The sequence below is a fragment of the Salvia hispanica genome, chromosome 2, assembly GCF_029641045.1.
Source record: "Salvia hispanica isolate PSC_SH4W2 chromosome 2, Shi_PSC_v1, whole genome shotgun sequence".
Taxonomy (NCBI): domain Eukaryota; kingdom Viridiplantae; phylum Streptophyta; class Magnoliopsida; order Lamiales; family Lamiaceae; genus Salvia; species Salvia hispanica.
Genome location: NC_142693.1, coordinates 44257902 through 44273942, shown reverse-complemented (window position 1 = coordinate 44273942; position 16041 = coordinate 44257902). Strand labels below are relative to the sequence as shown.

The following is a 16041-nucleotide window of genomic DNA, read 5'->3' as shown; positions in this document are numbered from 1 at the left end:
TGTTGCGTGAGTATGAGAGGGAGATATTCCGGCCACTATCTGAGCAATAGGTCAGGTTCGGGCAATTTCTGCAACAGGCCGTCGGACTTTTGGTGGCCGTGGTCCGTTGGTTAGTGTTGGAAATAGTGTAGCCTTTACACGGACAACTCTTGCTATTACAAAAGAACCAAAAAACTAGAAGGTAAATAAAACAAAAGAAATACAATAAAAGAACAAGATGCAAACTATTGTCTTCTTCAAGTCAAGTTGAGGTATCCCTCTCTCCGCAAGACGAGATACGCCCCGGCTAGTGCTCACGGATTGGCGCAACGTCCCCAAAGATGAAACGACTTTCCTGTATGCCTAGTCAATAGCATCAACACAATATTGTTTCAACTCCATCAGTTCTCACGTTTGTGTCCGTTTCGGCCATGGAACACCTCTTTGGAATTCATAAGTGACTCACACACACGAAGCGGCCCCACTTCTCACTTACATAGGTGATTCTTTCATGAGTATCCTGCCATACTTCATCTCCCTGAGATTTCAAGAATCATTAAAAGTCAAAAGACTTAACCTCTTACCACGTGCAGGTTACAACACTCAATGCTTTCTGAAGAATGGGCGAAGATTAAAATCTTCTGAGTGTTACAACTAGATTTGTATAGCTTTGTTTCCCATTGAACCAATCCCATGGGATCTCCAATCGTATGGTTGGGTTACCACTATACTCATCTTTTAAGATGTGGTTTTTTCAGTCTCATTCCTTTTAGCAATTTATGCATTTGATCACGGTTTAAACCTTTTGTTAATGGATCCGCTATGTTATCCACTGACTTAACATAGTCAACTGCGATAACACCACTTGTGATCAACTGCCTTACGGTATTATGTCTACGACGAATGTGTCGAGACTTACCATTATAGAAGCCACTTTGTGCTCTACCTATAGCTGCTTTGCTATCACAGTGTATCACTACTGTGGGCACTGGCTTCTTCCAACATGAAATACATTCTAGGAAATTTCTGAGCCACTCGACTTCTTCCCCTGCTTTATCCAATGCGATAAACTCGGATTCCATGGTGGAGCGAGCAATACACGTCTGTTTCGTTGACTTCCACGAAACAGCACCACCCCCTACAGTGAACACATACCCACTCGTCGAAAATGAGTCTTTTGAATCAGAGATCCAATTTGCGTCACAGTACCCTTCAAGTACTTGGGGATATCTTGTGTAGTGCAATCCAAAGTCAATAGTAAACTTCAAGTATCTCAAAACTCTGCACAAAGCTTTCCAATGTTCCTTGCTTGGATTGCTCGTAAATCTGCTCAACTTGTTCACCGTACAAGCAAGATCTGGTCTAATACAGTTCGTGATAAACATCAAACTTCCTATAACCTTTGCATACTCTTCTTGAGCAACAGGCTCACCCATATTCTTGCTTAGTTGGACATTGAGCTCCAAGGGAGTCTTTGCTGGCTTACAATCAAACGAGTTGAATTTCTTAAGCATTTCCTCAACATAATGAGATTACGTTAAAGCAATTCCCTCATTAGTTCTCACTATTTTGATTCTGAGAATCACATCAGCTAGACCCATGTCTTTCATATCGAAATTTCTTTTCAACATGTTTTTTGTCTCGTTAATAATGGCACTATTGCTGCCCATTATCAACATATCATCAACATAAAGACACACAATAACAAACCCGTTATCTGTGTTCTTAATGTAAACACACTTATCACACTCGTTGATAGTAAATCCATTTGTCAACATTACATTGTCAAACTTCAAGTGCCATTGCAACGGCGCTTGCTTCAATCCATAAAGAGACTTTACCAATTTGCATACCTTGCGTTCTTGCCCGGGCACAACAAACCCTTCAGGTTGCTCCATGTATATCTCTTCTTCCAAATCACCATTCAGGAATGCAGTTTTCACATCCATTTGGTGAATCTCAAGATTGTGCGACGCAGCAATCGCAAGAAGCACTCGGATAGAAGCTATTCTCGTAACAGGTGAGTAAGTATCAAAGAAGTCATGCCCTTCTTTCTGCTTGAAGCCTTTCACCACTAGGCGAGCTTTGTACTTATCTACAGTACCATCTGGTTTATATTTCTTTTTCAAAATCCACTTGCATCCTAAGGCCTTACAACCTTCCGGCAAGTCTACTAACACCCATGTGTTATTTAGCATGATGGATTCCATTTCACTGTTGATAGCTTCTAGCCACCACACTGCGTCTGGGCTAGACAGTGCTTCTGATAGTGACTTTGGTTCACCATCCAACATAAAAGTTATGAAGTCTGGACCAAAAGTCTTAGCAATTCTAACTCTTTTACCACGTCTTGGTTCTACATCCTCGGGACTTGTCCTCGTCACGTTTGAAGAATTAGAACTAGTGGTTTCATCCATCATTCTTTCACTAGAATGATCATCTTGCTTCTTGCAAGGAAACACATTTTCAAAGAATACAGCATTCCTTGACTCAATTACTGTTCCTTCAGCTACATCAGGTATAGCTGACTTATGAACTAAGAAGCGACATGCGCTACTGTTCAATGCATATCCAATAAAGATACAATCGACTGTTTTAGGGCCAATTGCAACTTGTTTTGGAGGCGGCACTTGTACCTTTGCTAAACACCCCCACACTTTAAGGTACGTATATGAAGGTTTCTTTCCCTTCCACAATTCATAAGGAGTCACATCCCTATTTTTGAGTGGAATCTTATTTAAGATGTAATTTGCGTTTAGCAAAGCTTCCCCCCACATGTTCTGGGGTAAACCTGAATTAATCAACAGAGCATTCATCATCTCTTTCAGTGTTCGATTTTTGCGTTCAGCAACACCATTCGACTGAGGAGAATATGGAGCCGTGGTTTGGTGAATTATACCACTTGCATGACATAATTCTGCAAACGGCGCCACATATTCACCACCTCTATCACTTCGAACACACTTAATTCGACAATTAAGTTGATTTTCGGCTTCATTTGTGAAGTCTTTAAACGCTTCAATTGCCTCATCTTTACTTCTTAATAAGTAAATATAACAATACCTTGTGCAATCATCAATGAATGTGATGAAATACTTTTTACCACCTCTGGTTTGCACAAATTTTAAATCACATATATCTGTATGGATCAATTCTAGAGGTTTTGTGCTCCGTTCTACCGAGCGGAACGGCAGCTTGGTCATTTTTGCTTCAACACGGACTTCACATTTCTTTTGTGAATTAAACTCATCAACTTTTAGTAAATTAAGATTTACTAATTTTTTATAGCATTTAGATTTACATGTCCCAATCTTTTATGCCATAAATCAGAGCACTCATGCAAATAAGAAGATGTGTCATCTTCCTTATTGCTTATTGCTTTTCCACGGTGAATGACCATAACATTCAGCTCAAAAAGCCCATTCACTAGGTGACCTTCACCTATGAACTTTCCATACTTGGTCAATATAACCTTTTCACACTCAAATTCTAGTGAAAATCCATGATTTACTAGAAGTGAGCCTGACACCAAATTATTTCGGATGTCTGGGACATGCAGCACATCCTTAAGGGTAAGAACCTTTCCAGATCCTAATTTTAGGAACACGTTACCAACACCAACCACCTCAGAAGAGGCTTGGTTTCCCATGTGTACTTTTCTATCTCCAACAGATTTGTAAGTAGAAAAAACGCTTCTCTCGGAGCACACATGACATGTGGCACCCGTATCAACAAACCATTCATTTGGATTATTACCATGGTTCACGTCGGAGACCATTGCGACCACCTCGTGATCTTTGTTGTTTATAACAACACGTTCAAATAATTTGCACAATATTGTCTCCATCAATAAGTACACAATTATATTGAACCATATGTGCATTGGTATATTCAACACCACATGCATTATTACTACCAAGTCAAAACTGGTCTTGCTTGTCAAATGACAAACGATAAACACAATTCTCAAGAGAATGGATCTCAAAAAATTAACCACTTCATTGCGCATCGACATTGCGTCTGTTTGTTGCTTCATTCCAGCTTTGAATTTTATGTTTCCTCCAGCTTCGGTCGACATGATGATGGCAAGAGTACACTATCTCGTCTTGCGATTGTTGGAAATAGTGTAGCCTTTACACGGGCAACTCTTGCTATTACAAAAGAACCAAAAAACTAGAAGGTAAATAAAACAAAAGTAATACAATAAAAGAACAAGATGCAAACTATTGTCTTCTTCAAGTCGAGTTGAGGTATCCCTCTCTCCGCAAGACGAGATACGCCCCGGCTAGTGCTCACGGATTGGCGCAACGTCCCCAAAGACGAAACGACTTTCCTCCTACCGAGTTGAAGCACCTCAAACTCGTAGGCTCAGGCGAACTTGAATTGGAGGCGAGAACTGAGCTATGCAATGCTCCTAAGATGCGAGCTAGAATGCTTGAGAGCTTAGAGAGAAGAGAGAATGATTGTTGGTGTGTTCTCCTCTCCCAAACTCCACCTATTTATAGGAAAGGGGAGCCTACATGAAAGGTCTTGGTATTAAGGCACTCCATAAACATTTTGGAGGTTACACCATATGAAAGGCCAAAGGCCTAGCCTTTAGGAATTTCCCACATGTTAAATGTTTTCCTACAGTTAGTTCCTCAATTTTGACCTTTTTTTTAAACTTTTATTATATTTTTTCTTATAGTTCTCACAAAACCCCATACCTAAATACATAGTAAAACATACTCCATCTGTTACACTTGAGATGTCCACTTTATCATTTTTAGTTTGTCTTACTCAAAATTTCCACTTTCTATATATATGGAAATAATCCTCTCTCTCCTAATCAAAATATTCGTCTACTTTTTTCTCTCTACTTACTCCACCTAACAACTCCTCCTAAAACCTCGTGTCACTCAAGAATGTGGATATCTTAAGTGAGACGGATAGAGTACGCTTTAGTAACACAAATCACATGCATAACATTTAAAACGAGCTAAATTTAGGTCTTAAAACATGCAAAATACATGTTTATCCCCATCCCATATAACTCGAGTTGTGCACACTTACACCCTAAAGTCATCTGAGCTTATTGATTTGGACCATTAATTATTTGACTGTTGGAATTATTTTTACTTTAATCTTTGGGATATAAGTGAAGCCATGAAGCTCAAATTACAAATCCCAGTTTTCAAATTTCTAAACCTCTAATAGCACTCATAATGAGAGCCTTAAATCCGGAGTCCATCTCAGAGTCTATCTGCAATTACTTCTCCCACGTCAGTTGCCCATTTCTCTACAATGAGAGTCCCTCTCAGAGCATATCTCATTTCCACATCAACACTAGTATTTTCTTTTGTTTTAATGGCAATGTCTAAATAATTCAAATTAAAATACGTAACAAATTAGTTCTCTACTCATATTTTTCTCTCACATATAATTAATGATGAGGTATTTATAGGGGAAGAAATTTAATAAATTAATTTTAAAAATAAAAAAATCGGCCCCGGTGCCCCACAATGGGGGCCTATCTCGGGGCCGATGGAGAGGTGATGGGGGATCGGCAGAGGCGCTGGCTTGGCCTTGGGTTGGAGGCGTTGGTGAGTGGAGATCGGCTTCCTCTCCACAATGAGAGCCGATAGGAAGCGATGGGGTGGCCGATCGCTCGGCCCTTGCGATCGGCCACCATTGTGAATGCCCTACGTCTCCTCGCCCTTGCAATTGGGTACTATTGTGAATGCCTAAGTCTCCTCACCTCACCCCTGACACTTGGGGAAAGTTGTAGTGGAGTTATTTTGTTATTTTGGTATATTCCATAGTAGTGGAGTCATTTATTTTTTTAGTAAAAGAAAATACATTTCTTCTCACTTATTTTACTCTCTCTTATTTTTTTTCTCTTCATCTTTCTATCTTTTTCATTTCTTATTTTATTCTTTCTTTACTCAACTTATTTAACACAATTTTTCTTAAATCGCGTGCAAAAAGAAAACGACTTCACTACTATAGAACAGAGAGAGTAGTTTATTTGTAGAATTGCAACATCACCTCCTCATGTATTTGTTTTATCAAAATTTTGTTCTCTTTTAAATAGTTTAATCGGTATTAGATTTGAGAATCTCGAAAAATAATTCATTTCTCGCTCAAGTTAAACAAAAATCAACACAGAAATTACGAAATTGATCATATTATGCAATAAATTTTAGTTGGCAAGTAGTACTATAATATTCCCCACCCCCACCCCTCCACAAATTAGTATTCCATTTTGCCATTTTTTGTTCGTCCACCAATAAATATCTTATTTGTTTTTTATTACTTCTGGTAAAGAATTCCACATTCCACTAACTTTATTTTACTCATATTTTAATAGTCCCTCCGTCTAACAAGTATAAGCACTCTTTTCTTTTTAATCTGTCCTACAAGAGTATGCACTTTCTAAATTTGAAAACTTTTTTTATTTCTAATGAGATGTGACTCATTCTCTACTAACAATACTATAATTATTATTATTTTCTATTTGTCTTTTAATTTACCAATTGTGCATTAAAATCCGTGCCCAACCAAAAATGCATATTCTTGTGGAACGAGGGAGTATAAAGCTAATACTCCCTCCATCCCATAATAGATGTCACATTTTCCTTTTCATTTTTAGTTTGTCCCACAAAAGATGTCACATTTTCTTTTTTAGAAAAAACTCTCTCTCATATTAATATAAATATACTATTTTCTTTCTCCACCTAACACACAAAACATCTCCTAAAATTACGTGTCATTTCCCAAGTATGACATCTATTATGAGACTGAGAGAGTATATAAAAGTATGACCCACATTCCACTAACATTTTACATAAATTTTCTATTACATTTCTTAAAACTCATGTCGGTCAAAATCTGCCTTATATTGGTGGACGGAGGGAGTATTTGATAAAGACACAGAGGAAGTACTATTTTCTTGGATATATTTCTTTTTTTGTTCATATATGGATTATTTATATTTGTTGTGCTACAGGATTAATGGAGTAGAAGTGTGAAATTTCACAGCTTTTGCAGAAAATATGAGTAGAAGACATGAAAGTCCTTGTTCATACACGAGTAGAGATAAGTATACTAGTACTTCGCCTGTCCCATAAAAAATGAAACGTTTTTTTTTTTTGGATTGTCCCATTAAAAATGAAACGTTTCTTAAAATAGAAACATCATCTCTATTTTTTCATTTCTTACTTTATTCTCTCCTCTTATTAACTTACAGAACAACACTACTACATAAAATCTCGTTTTGAAAATAAATGTTTCATTTCTAATGAGAAGGAGTATATAACATTGCACAAAATCTTGAAAAGATGGCAAAATCAGTTTCATTTCCGATCAACTTTCAACTTATTTAATAATTCAGTGGGTCAATAGAGCTGTCTTGTGGCCAATAAGAGAATTCCATTTTATTAGAAAAATGATACTTACAATGAATAAAGTCGAGTTGAGCTCAATTTGAAGGAAGCATGGTAACTTCCATCAGTTTTCATCCCACATTTCCCGGCTGCTGGTGTTCAATGCCGGATTGCGACAGTTTCTACACACCGTAGACGAAGAAGAAGCCGAATGCCAATCCAAGAAACATCACATAACTCCAACTTCGCCTACATGATGAACAACCTGCAAGAAAATTGATGCAATAACATTAGTGCAAAGCTCAATTTGGTCGCAGCAAATCTGCTACAAGTACGAAGACCAACGAACTAATGGCATAGTGCCACAATAATTCTAATAGGCATCGAGTATGGTAGGGCTGTAAAGGATCGTTTGAAGAAAATATTTACCTAGTTGAAGTTGGAGGTAGTTGTTGCGTACGTTCCACTCAAAATCCCAGTGCTTCCTGTCATTTTTAAGTGTCCAGTAAGCCCATCCAAACGAAGCAGCATTGTACACCTCCAACTGGGCTCGTCCATAATCTTGGTAATCGGTTTGGGATCCATTCACGTTCCACTCGTTCACCCATTCCCCTGCATTCTTGTACATATCAATTATCTGGAAATGAATGAGCCATGTTGTACACAACTTCCCAAGAAAGAAAAATTATAATTCAAGAGACTGGCGTAAGAACAAGGGACTCACCGATGAAAACAAGCGGTCCATTTGCACCATTCAGAGACTGTAACTGTGTTCCCCTACTCTTGTATATATACTGAATGTTGTCTATAGAGCTCATGTTGGCAAAAAAAGGGTCGAATAGATTGTAGTAATGCAAGTCTATTACGGTATTTGTATCGCCTAAGTTAGCCTGGTAGAGCTCCGATGGATCAGCATTGCCAATTCTTTGGCAAAATATGACATAAGCAGTGGATGAGTATTTCCTAACAATCTTGTATCCTTGTTTATAATATGAAGTTAGGGTGTCGAGTGGAACCAACGCAGCAGATGGCTCATTTAATAGCTCAATCCCCAGCAACGAAGGATGCTGAGCATACCTGCAATCAATTGAACAAAATAAGCATTATAGAGCTGCTCTACTCAGAATTGGCAAAACTCACTACCTTCCAATTAGTACCAAATATTTAAAAATGGAGCAAACTTAAAAATAATTAGTTCATTGAGAAACAACACAAAGGCTTCTATATAATGGACACGTTTGAAAAGTAACCTTAAGCACGAAAAGGAGCATGAGAAAACAAGGAGATTTGATCTAACAAGGTATAACAGTGAATATCCGACATACATAAACACACATCTGCTCATACTTTGTGTGGCTGGATTATATACAAGCTTATAACAGCTCCGATGTTGATCAATTCATAACGCATCATATGAGAATGGATATAAGGAGTCTATTTTCACAAACTAGAAGTGACTAAAACATGAGCTTCCTGTAGAATTGCAGTGTGTATGACCATTGTACCTTGAAGCGAGAAAATCTATTGCATTTAGACTTTGTGAGATGTAATCAGATGATGTGGGCCATCCTGTCGTCCCATCTCTACTAGAACTGTGTTCCATCCCATTCTGGGAGCCTGGTGCAGCATGAAGGTCAACTATGCACTTTATGTTGTACTCTCTGAACCAAAGTATTTGACAGGCGGAGCATGAGAATCGAGGGAACTTGAATAGTCTATTTACAGCAACGTATTTGATTTTAGGAAAGTTAGGCTTACTGTGCCCACGAAAAAGCATTATCGAGTGCTTGCAAACTTCCACCGATAAAAGGAGGTGGAGGATTGGGATCGTAAGCTATCCACCAGCCTACTGGTATTCTCACAGTATTGATTCCATGCCTATAGAGAAAATTGAAATCTTCTACAGTGATAAAATTGTTCCTGTGATTCTGCAATGGCAAATGTATATATTGATGGTAGAAAGCATTCTAATTATTATCAAGAAATCTATTAAAACATTAATATCATGCATCATCTGAAATGTCAAATACCGCAGTATTAAGAATCAGCTAACCTTGTAAACTTCTTCTGCCTTATCACGTCCGTAGCCATTAGCAAACTGGTAGTCTCCATGTAAATTATTAGACACAATTATCAATTCAAATGTAGCAGCATTATCATCCCATCCGGGTGTCCCTGGATAGTCCGCTGTGAGCTGGTTGGCATTTGAAGCCTAAACAATTGGACATGATACTATCATGCTTCTTTGATGCCTATGAAAATTGTAATTTATCGAACAACTATGTGAGGCTCAAGAGCCATCCTCCCATGACAAGTTCAAGAGGTCCAAACAAGTTATTACCGGCATGATTACGGTTTGAAATTCTGTCGTTTTCATACAAACTAACTTGAATGATAGTGACAGAATTATTATTAAAGATCCAGAGCCAGCTGTGGTTATATCCCGTATGAACAGCAATCAGATGACTATACATGGCAAATATGATACCTGTAAATATATTCCAGTCTTGAGTTTGATGTGAATTTGATTGTTATTTCTTTCCAAGTAAAAGGTTTCTGTGTCAGACGGTAACTCTGCTGCAGCAGTAACGTTGTCCCCATCACCACCACAGGTCAGAAACTGGCCACCAGAAGTACGGAATTGGAAGATTGACTCGGATACTCTCCATAACTGATGAGAAACAAACTAATTAACTACATAAATTGCATCTTAAACCAGTTCAACATCTTTGTAATGATGCTATGAGAAATAAATATCACTCCTCATGAGTTAAGATCTGTTTCAATTCGAATTATGGATTAATTACTATTTCAATTTAACAAATTCACAAATGAGAAATGTCATGTTCAATGCTCACAACAGGTTTCAATAATCAAAATGGCAAGAAATCTTTTGTAGGCCTAACCCGAAATGTCTCCCAAGCAAGAGGAACGTCTCTGTCAACCGCGACAGCCCCTCCGCCACCATTGTCAGCAGAAACATATTTGTTCCCACTCACTGACTTTAGTTGGACCTCTGTTCCATCCTAGAATGCATTAACCCCTAAGTTTTAACAGGTATGTACACTCAACACATACACACACACACACACACACACACAAAAACACGCACTTACAAGCATGTCACTATTGGGAATATCATCAAACAGAGAAGGCTTAATCCAACCCTCAATCACCAACCATCCACCCAAATTCACTCCTCGTACTCTTGAATTACCATGTAGCCCCTCAACTTCATTCACAAATTTAAATGGAGAAACAAAGTTAAGGAAAATTCACATTCATAATTCCATTTGCTATGAAATGTAAATTGCAACAAACCTGAAAATCCAATTGAAAATGAGAGACCTAAACACAGCAGAGATAAAAACCCCCATTTGCAGAGAGCTATCTCCATCAACAAGATAAGGCCCAATTAATTCAATTAATTGGAAAATGCACAAGCCATCTGCAAACAAAGTCAATAAAACAGAGAGCTGTGAAGTTGAAGAGATTGGGGAATATGGGTAATTCCTTTCTTTCAGCTCAAACGATCCCCGAAGAGTAGACTGTGGCAGCAATTAAAAAATGAAGATCTCCATACAATACATGGGAATTTGAAATGCTTGGAAAAGGCATAATGACAAAGCTCATGCAATCTTGAGTGAAGAACAAGACAAAACCAATGCCTTTGGAAATTACATTACCACTAATTGTTGAAAGACTAATTGGTTGCTCAGTTGAGAAACGCATAACTCGCTTGAGGAATGATCGAGTTCCGTGTATTATTTCAGAATTTTATTTTTGTGATTTTGTTACTCCATTGCTTTTCTACTCCATCCCTCCTAGGGGTGAGAAAAAAAAACCGAAAACCGAATATTTGATCCGAACCAATCGAAATTTTGAAATTCGGTTCGATTTTTCAGTTTTTCGATTCGGTTCGGTTTGGAAGGAAAAAAAACTAAAAAATCGAATTATATTTTAAATACTCCCTCCGTCCCCCATTACTTGAAACAGTTTGCGATTTTGGTCCGTCCCCCATTACTTGACACACTTCACTTTTTCCATTTTTGGTATTGGACCTCATATTCCACTAACTCATTCCTACTCACATTTATTATAAAACTAATACTTTAAAAGTAGGACCCACATCCCACCAACTTTTTCAACACACTTTCCATTACATTTTCTTAAAACCCGTGTCGGGTCAAACCGTGTCAAGTAATGATGGACGGAGGGAGTATATTATTTTATATTTTTTTCTATTAATTTAGTATATTATATCATATATATAATATATATTCTTTTAATATATTTTTATATAATAAATATTATATATATTCTATTAATTTTATATTATATATTTATATTCTATTAGTATATATAAAATAAATTAAATTATATATATTAATATTTTTTTCGGTTTTTTTTTAAATTTTGGTTTTTTCGGTTTGGTTCGGTATTTTAAGTTCGATTTTCGGTTTTTCGATTTTCGGTTTTTCAGTTTTTCGGTTCGGTTCAGTTTCACTTTTAGCCTAAATTCGGTTTTTCGGGTTCGGTTCGGTTTGGGCGAAAAACCGAACCGAAACCCGAATGCACACCCCTAATCCCTCCTCAGTTTTAAAGATACAGTTAGGTCACAAGTTTTAACAAATTGTTTTTGAGAAAGTTAGTAGAGTGTTGGTGTCATTTTAATGTTTTATATACTGGTATTAATTTTATACTCTCTCTATTAAATCGTAGTATTCATTTTTGAAAATCTCAAAATAAATTAATCATTTCTTTATTTCGTATTTTCTCTTATTTTATTTTCGTTTTATTTAATTTACAAAATTCTACTTTTTTTAAATTTCGTATAAAAAAAATACCTATTTAAATTAGGAAGGGAGGGAGTAGTATCATGGGAGTGTAATGAATTAGTGGAGTATGGAGTCCATTTCTAAATATGAAAAAAAGATAGGGTATTCAAATGGCAAACAATTCAAAATAGTAAAAAGTGTTAGATTTTTACTTACGAACGGATTTTTTAGTTGAGTCCAATGGACAACGAAGAAATATAGTACTCCGAAGATAAAGCCTCTATTAAAATGGCCATAATTTTTCGTTTATTTCAGTTAAAATGATTACTTATATATTGGTCTTTCTTTTCTTCTTATTAAATATTTAATTATTTTTTTTCTTTATTTCACTCCAATTATTTGTTACTCCCTCAATAAATATGAAACGTTTGCTTTTCGGTACAAGATTTTATGTAGTGTTATTTTGTGAGTTAAAGAAGAGAGAGTAAAGTAAGAGAGAGGGAAAAATAAAGATAAAGTTATTTCTATTTTAAGAAACGTTTCATTTTTAATGGGACAACCCAAAAAGGAAAACGTTTTATAGTGGATCTGAGGGAGTATAAAAAACGTGTATATCTTGAATCGAACCGAGAGTTTCTGTATATGACATTTAAAATTTTGCATTATCCCATCTCTGGGCTGGGCCTGTTTTTCAGCCCAATTTATTCGTCTGCAAAACACAATCACTACGTGGCTAATCTAGCCTAATCTTGTGATAAAATTAAGCAACTCTAATTTGACTAGTAGGAGTATTTGTGAACAAATATTGTCAAATTTTATAGTAATTGATTTCACAACTAAAGGCACTCCATCAAAAGTGTGTACATGATAGCTCATTTTTATTAATTTAATTGATGTTTATATTTATTTTTATTCCCTTTACCAGCAATAAGAAATAGAAAGATAAAATTAGTACTACTCCCTTCGTCCTATAAGAATATACACTCTTTCATTTTTAGCCCGTCCCACAAAAATATGCACTTTCTAGTTTTAGAAACTCTTTTCTCTCTATTGACGTGAGACTCATTCTCCACTAACAATACTTTAATTACTTTTTTCTCTTTACCTATCTCTTACTTTACCAATTTTACGTTAAAACCTGTGCCGAACCCAAAGTGTATATTCGTTGGGACGGAGGGAGTATATGATATACCTAATAAGTTATGTTGAAATATTTAGATAATAGTCTGTTAAAATTGGACATTCAAATAAAATAAAGAGCGTCTATTGAAATACTATGATAGAATGAGCATTGGTTATCGTTACATACTCCATCTGTCCCCATCTGTCCCTTATTGTATGTTCCAATTTTCCATTTTAATTTATCCCTTATTAATTGTTTCCTTCTGTGAGATAAATGGACCAACTTAGATTTGGGCTTGGGATTTATTTTGATTGGGCTGTATTAATTCAGCTGGCCCGTGTCTTCTAAAGTTGACCCGAAAGAGAATTGGCCTATTCCATTGTGTCTTCTAAAGTTGACCCGAAAGAGAATTGGCCTATTCCATTACCTGAGATGCACTGATGGCTTCCGCCTGGCAATCACGAGGATCATAAATGCTGACCGTCGGATTTAGGGCTGTGTTTGTTCTTTGAGATAAGTGAGACCCTTGCTCTCTCCGTCTCTCATTCGATACAATTACTCTCTCTCTCTCTTCCTTCTGAAATGGCTCTGATCTTCTTCTCCGGTCACTCATACCTCTGTTTTAGTAATCGGTGCATCTCTACATTTTTGTGATCCGATTCACTCACTGCGCTCCCTTGTGACTTCTTGGTGAAGATTGAGGATGTCCTTGGCCCGGTGCAGTCGTGTGTGCGACCTGAGCCATATCTGAATCTTCTAACTTGTTCCTTGGCTCTTACTTCCCTTTTAGATCCCGTTGGATCTTGCTCTTGTGATTACTAATCGGTTTGACTTAGTGCGCAGGTGATACTCGTTGAGGAATAACTTGATATATCAGTTCGACTGAGAGATCTGATATTAGCTAGGGTTTATCCTTGTATCTTGTACTTAATCTCCAATAGTGTAATCTGGGATATCTTTTGTATTGAGGCTTGTCAATTCTGAGATTAGCCATCTCAATAAGTGGTGTAATAGTGAAAAAGGTCCTGGTAATAGTGAATCTTGTCGATATGATCCCTACACTTTCATTTTTACTATTTTTAATAATTAACTCCACATTTTATTAATTTATTTTTTTTAATATTATATTATAAAATTAATATATAAAAATATGACTAGTAGCTCTAACTTTTTCAGCTCATATAAATTATTCATTTGAAATAAAATTTACAGAAATTACTCAACCGCGGTTCATAAAGCATAAACTAGTAACTAAAACCCGCTTAGTTAGATTTATTTCTACACAATCATAATAATAAAAAATTGATAGTTAAGTTTAAGTATGATCATGTTTGACTTATTGACTTACATTAATTTCAAAGTTGATTGAGGAGAAAATTTTTTGATAAGTTATTTGAAGTTCAGGTTCGATGAATGTAACATGTTGATATTTGCTGTCAGAATCCATTAATAAGCTTTTTGGTATGACATTATGATGAGATTAATCCAATATGTCAACTTCAAAGCAACTACGTTGGGAATTTGACGATGATTGTTATGGAAAAAATGTAATCTCTCTAAATATATATATTTCCTCGGTTTCATTTGTGTTGGATACTATTTCTTTTAGGACCGTTCAATTATATTTGTATATATCCTTATCTATTGTTTTAATTTTTTACTTTATATTCTTTAATAGTAGTACTACTTTCTAATTATTTTAGAAATTAGACGAATGCTATGGAACAAATATCTCTATTTTATTCTTTCTCTTAATATTTTTTTTAACTTTATCTAAAATTTTACTCTTTCTCTTAATTTATTGCTATTAAAATTTAATTACAAAAGACACGAATTATAATTATACAAAATAAAATTTATTCAATGAAGGCATACAGTATGAATAGTTGATTAAAGATTATTTTGCGATAGATAAGTGGGATGATTAAAAAAAAGCCTTACTTAAACGAAATAACAAATCAGTTCATTATCGAGGTACATGATTAAGATGGGAGATTAGACTCAAGTCTGATTCTGTAGACTTTAATTGGTGCCGAATCACTAAGAAAATAAAGTTTAAGATACAAATAATATTTCGCATTTACGTTTAACACACTCGCCTTTTTGAAAAGAGGACATATGGGTAAATGATATTCACATTAAAATAAAAAATTGGAAATTACAGCATACATTTTATATTCAACACATTCTGGGTCGAGATACCTAGAAATAATCTCGAGTGACACTTAGGGAACCTGGGGAAAAATCAATTTGAATTTATTAAATAGTAATAATACATTAACTAGGACAACTGGATATTACATAAGAATAATTCCGGTTTAAAAATGATTAAGCTCCTATACTATAAATCAGAAAATGATGCCTTAATTTCATTTGTCGTAACTTGTATAAGATGTCAAAAGCTATTTAGGGAGGCTGATTTGTTGAAAATGATAACTAATGGGCAATTAATCTAAGACGTCTGGATTTGGACGGAAGTAGACTAGGCTTTTTTAATTATGAACAATTAACCTTTTATCTGCTGTAGAAGAAGAAAGTTATGAAGTTGCATGTGAACTCCTAATTAAGAGTACTAGTGTATAAGTTAATCAAATAAAGAGGTTAATGTCTGACATCTCAGGTTGGAGTCCTCTACCCATAAAAGAACAATTTAATAACACCTAATTAACTATATTATGCGAACGAGCAGGTGCAAAGAAATAAATACGATGACATTATTTCAACATTTAAAAATATTGATGGTAATAAGTTTGTGAAATATGGTGCGTAATTATGATTGAAACTCTTATTTGTGAAC

At 35.8% G+C, this 16041-nt stretch overlaps 1 protein-coding gene across 5 annotated transcripts; it reads right to left on the bottom strand.

Annotated features, from left to right (window-relative positions):
* Positions 1 to 7290: 7290 nt before the first annotated feature.
* On the bottom strand, positions 7291 to 11143 carry LOC125216993 (putative glucan 1,3-beta-glucosidase A). Of its 5 annotated transcripts, none has more exons than XM_048118814.2 (11): positions 11030 to 11143; positions 10665 to 10791; positions 10460 to 10575; positions 10250 to 10369; positions 9832 to 10014; positions 9397 to 9555; positions 9102 to 9271; positions 8849 to 9004; positions 8068 to 8420; positions 7773 to 7955; positions 7291 to 7608 (listed from the first exon to the last, which is right to left on the bottom strand). In XM_048118814.2, exons 2-11 carry the CDS (start codon positions 10738 to 10740, stop codon positions 7526 to 7528), a joined length of 1599 nt encoding a protein of 532 aa, XP_047974771.1. In that variant the 5' UTR covers positions 10741 to 10791; positions 11030 to 11143; the 3' UTR covers positions 7291 to 7525. The 5 variants fall into 5 exon arrangements, 4 of the variants coding, with proteins under 4 accessions (XP_047974771.1, XP_047974779.1, XP_047974763.1 ...); XM_048118822.2 differs by having other exon boundaries at positions 11025 to 11043; XR_007175543.1 differs by lacking the exon at positions 11030 to 11143 and having other exon boundaries at positions 7773 to 7962; positions 10665 to 11018.
* Between the last annotated feature and the right edge of the window lie 4898 nt (positions 11144 to 16041).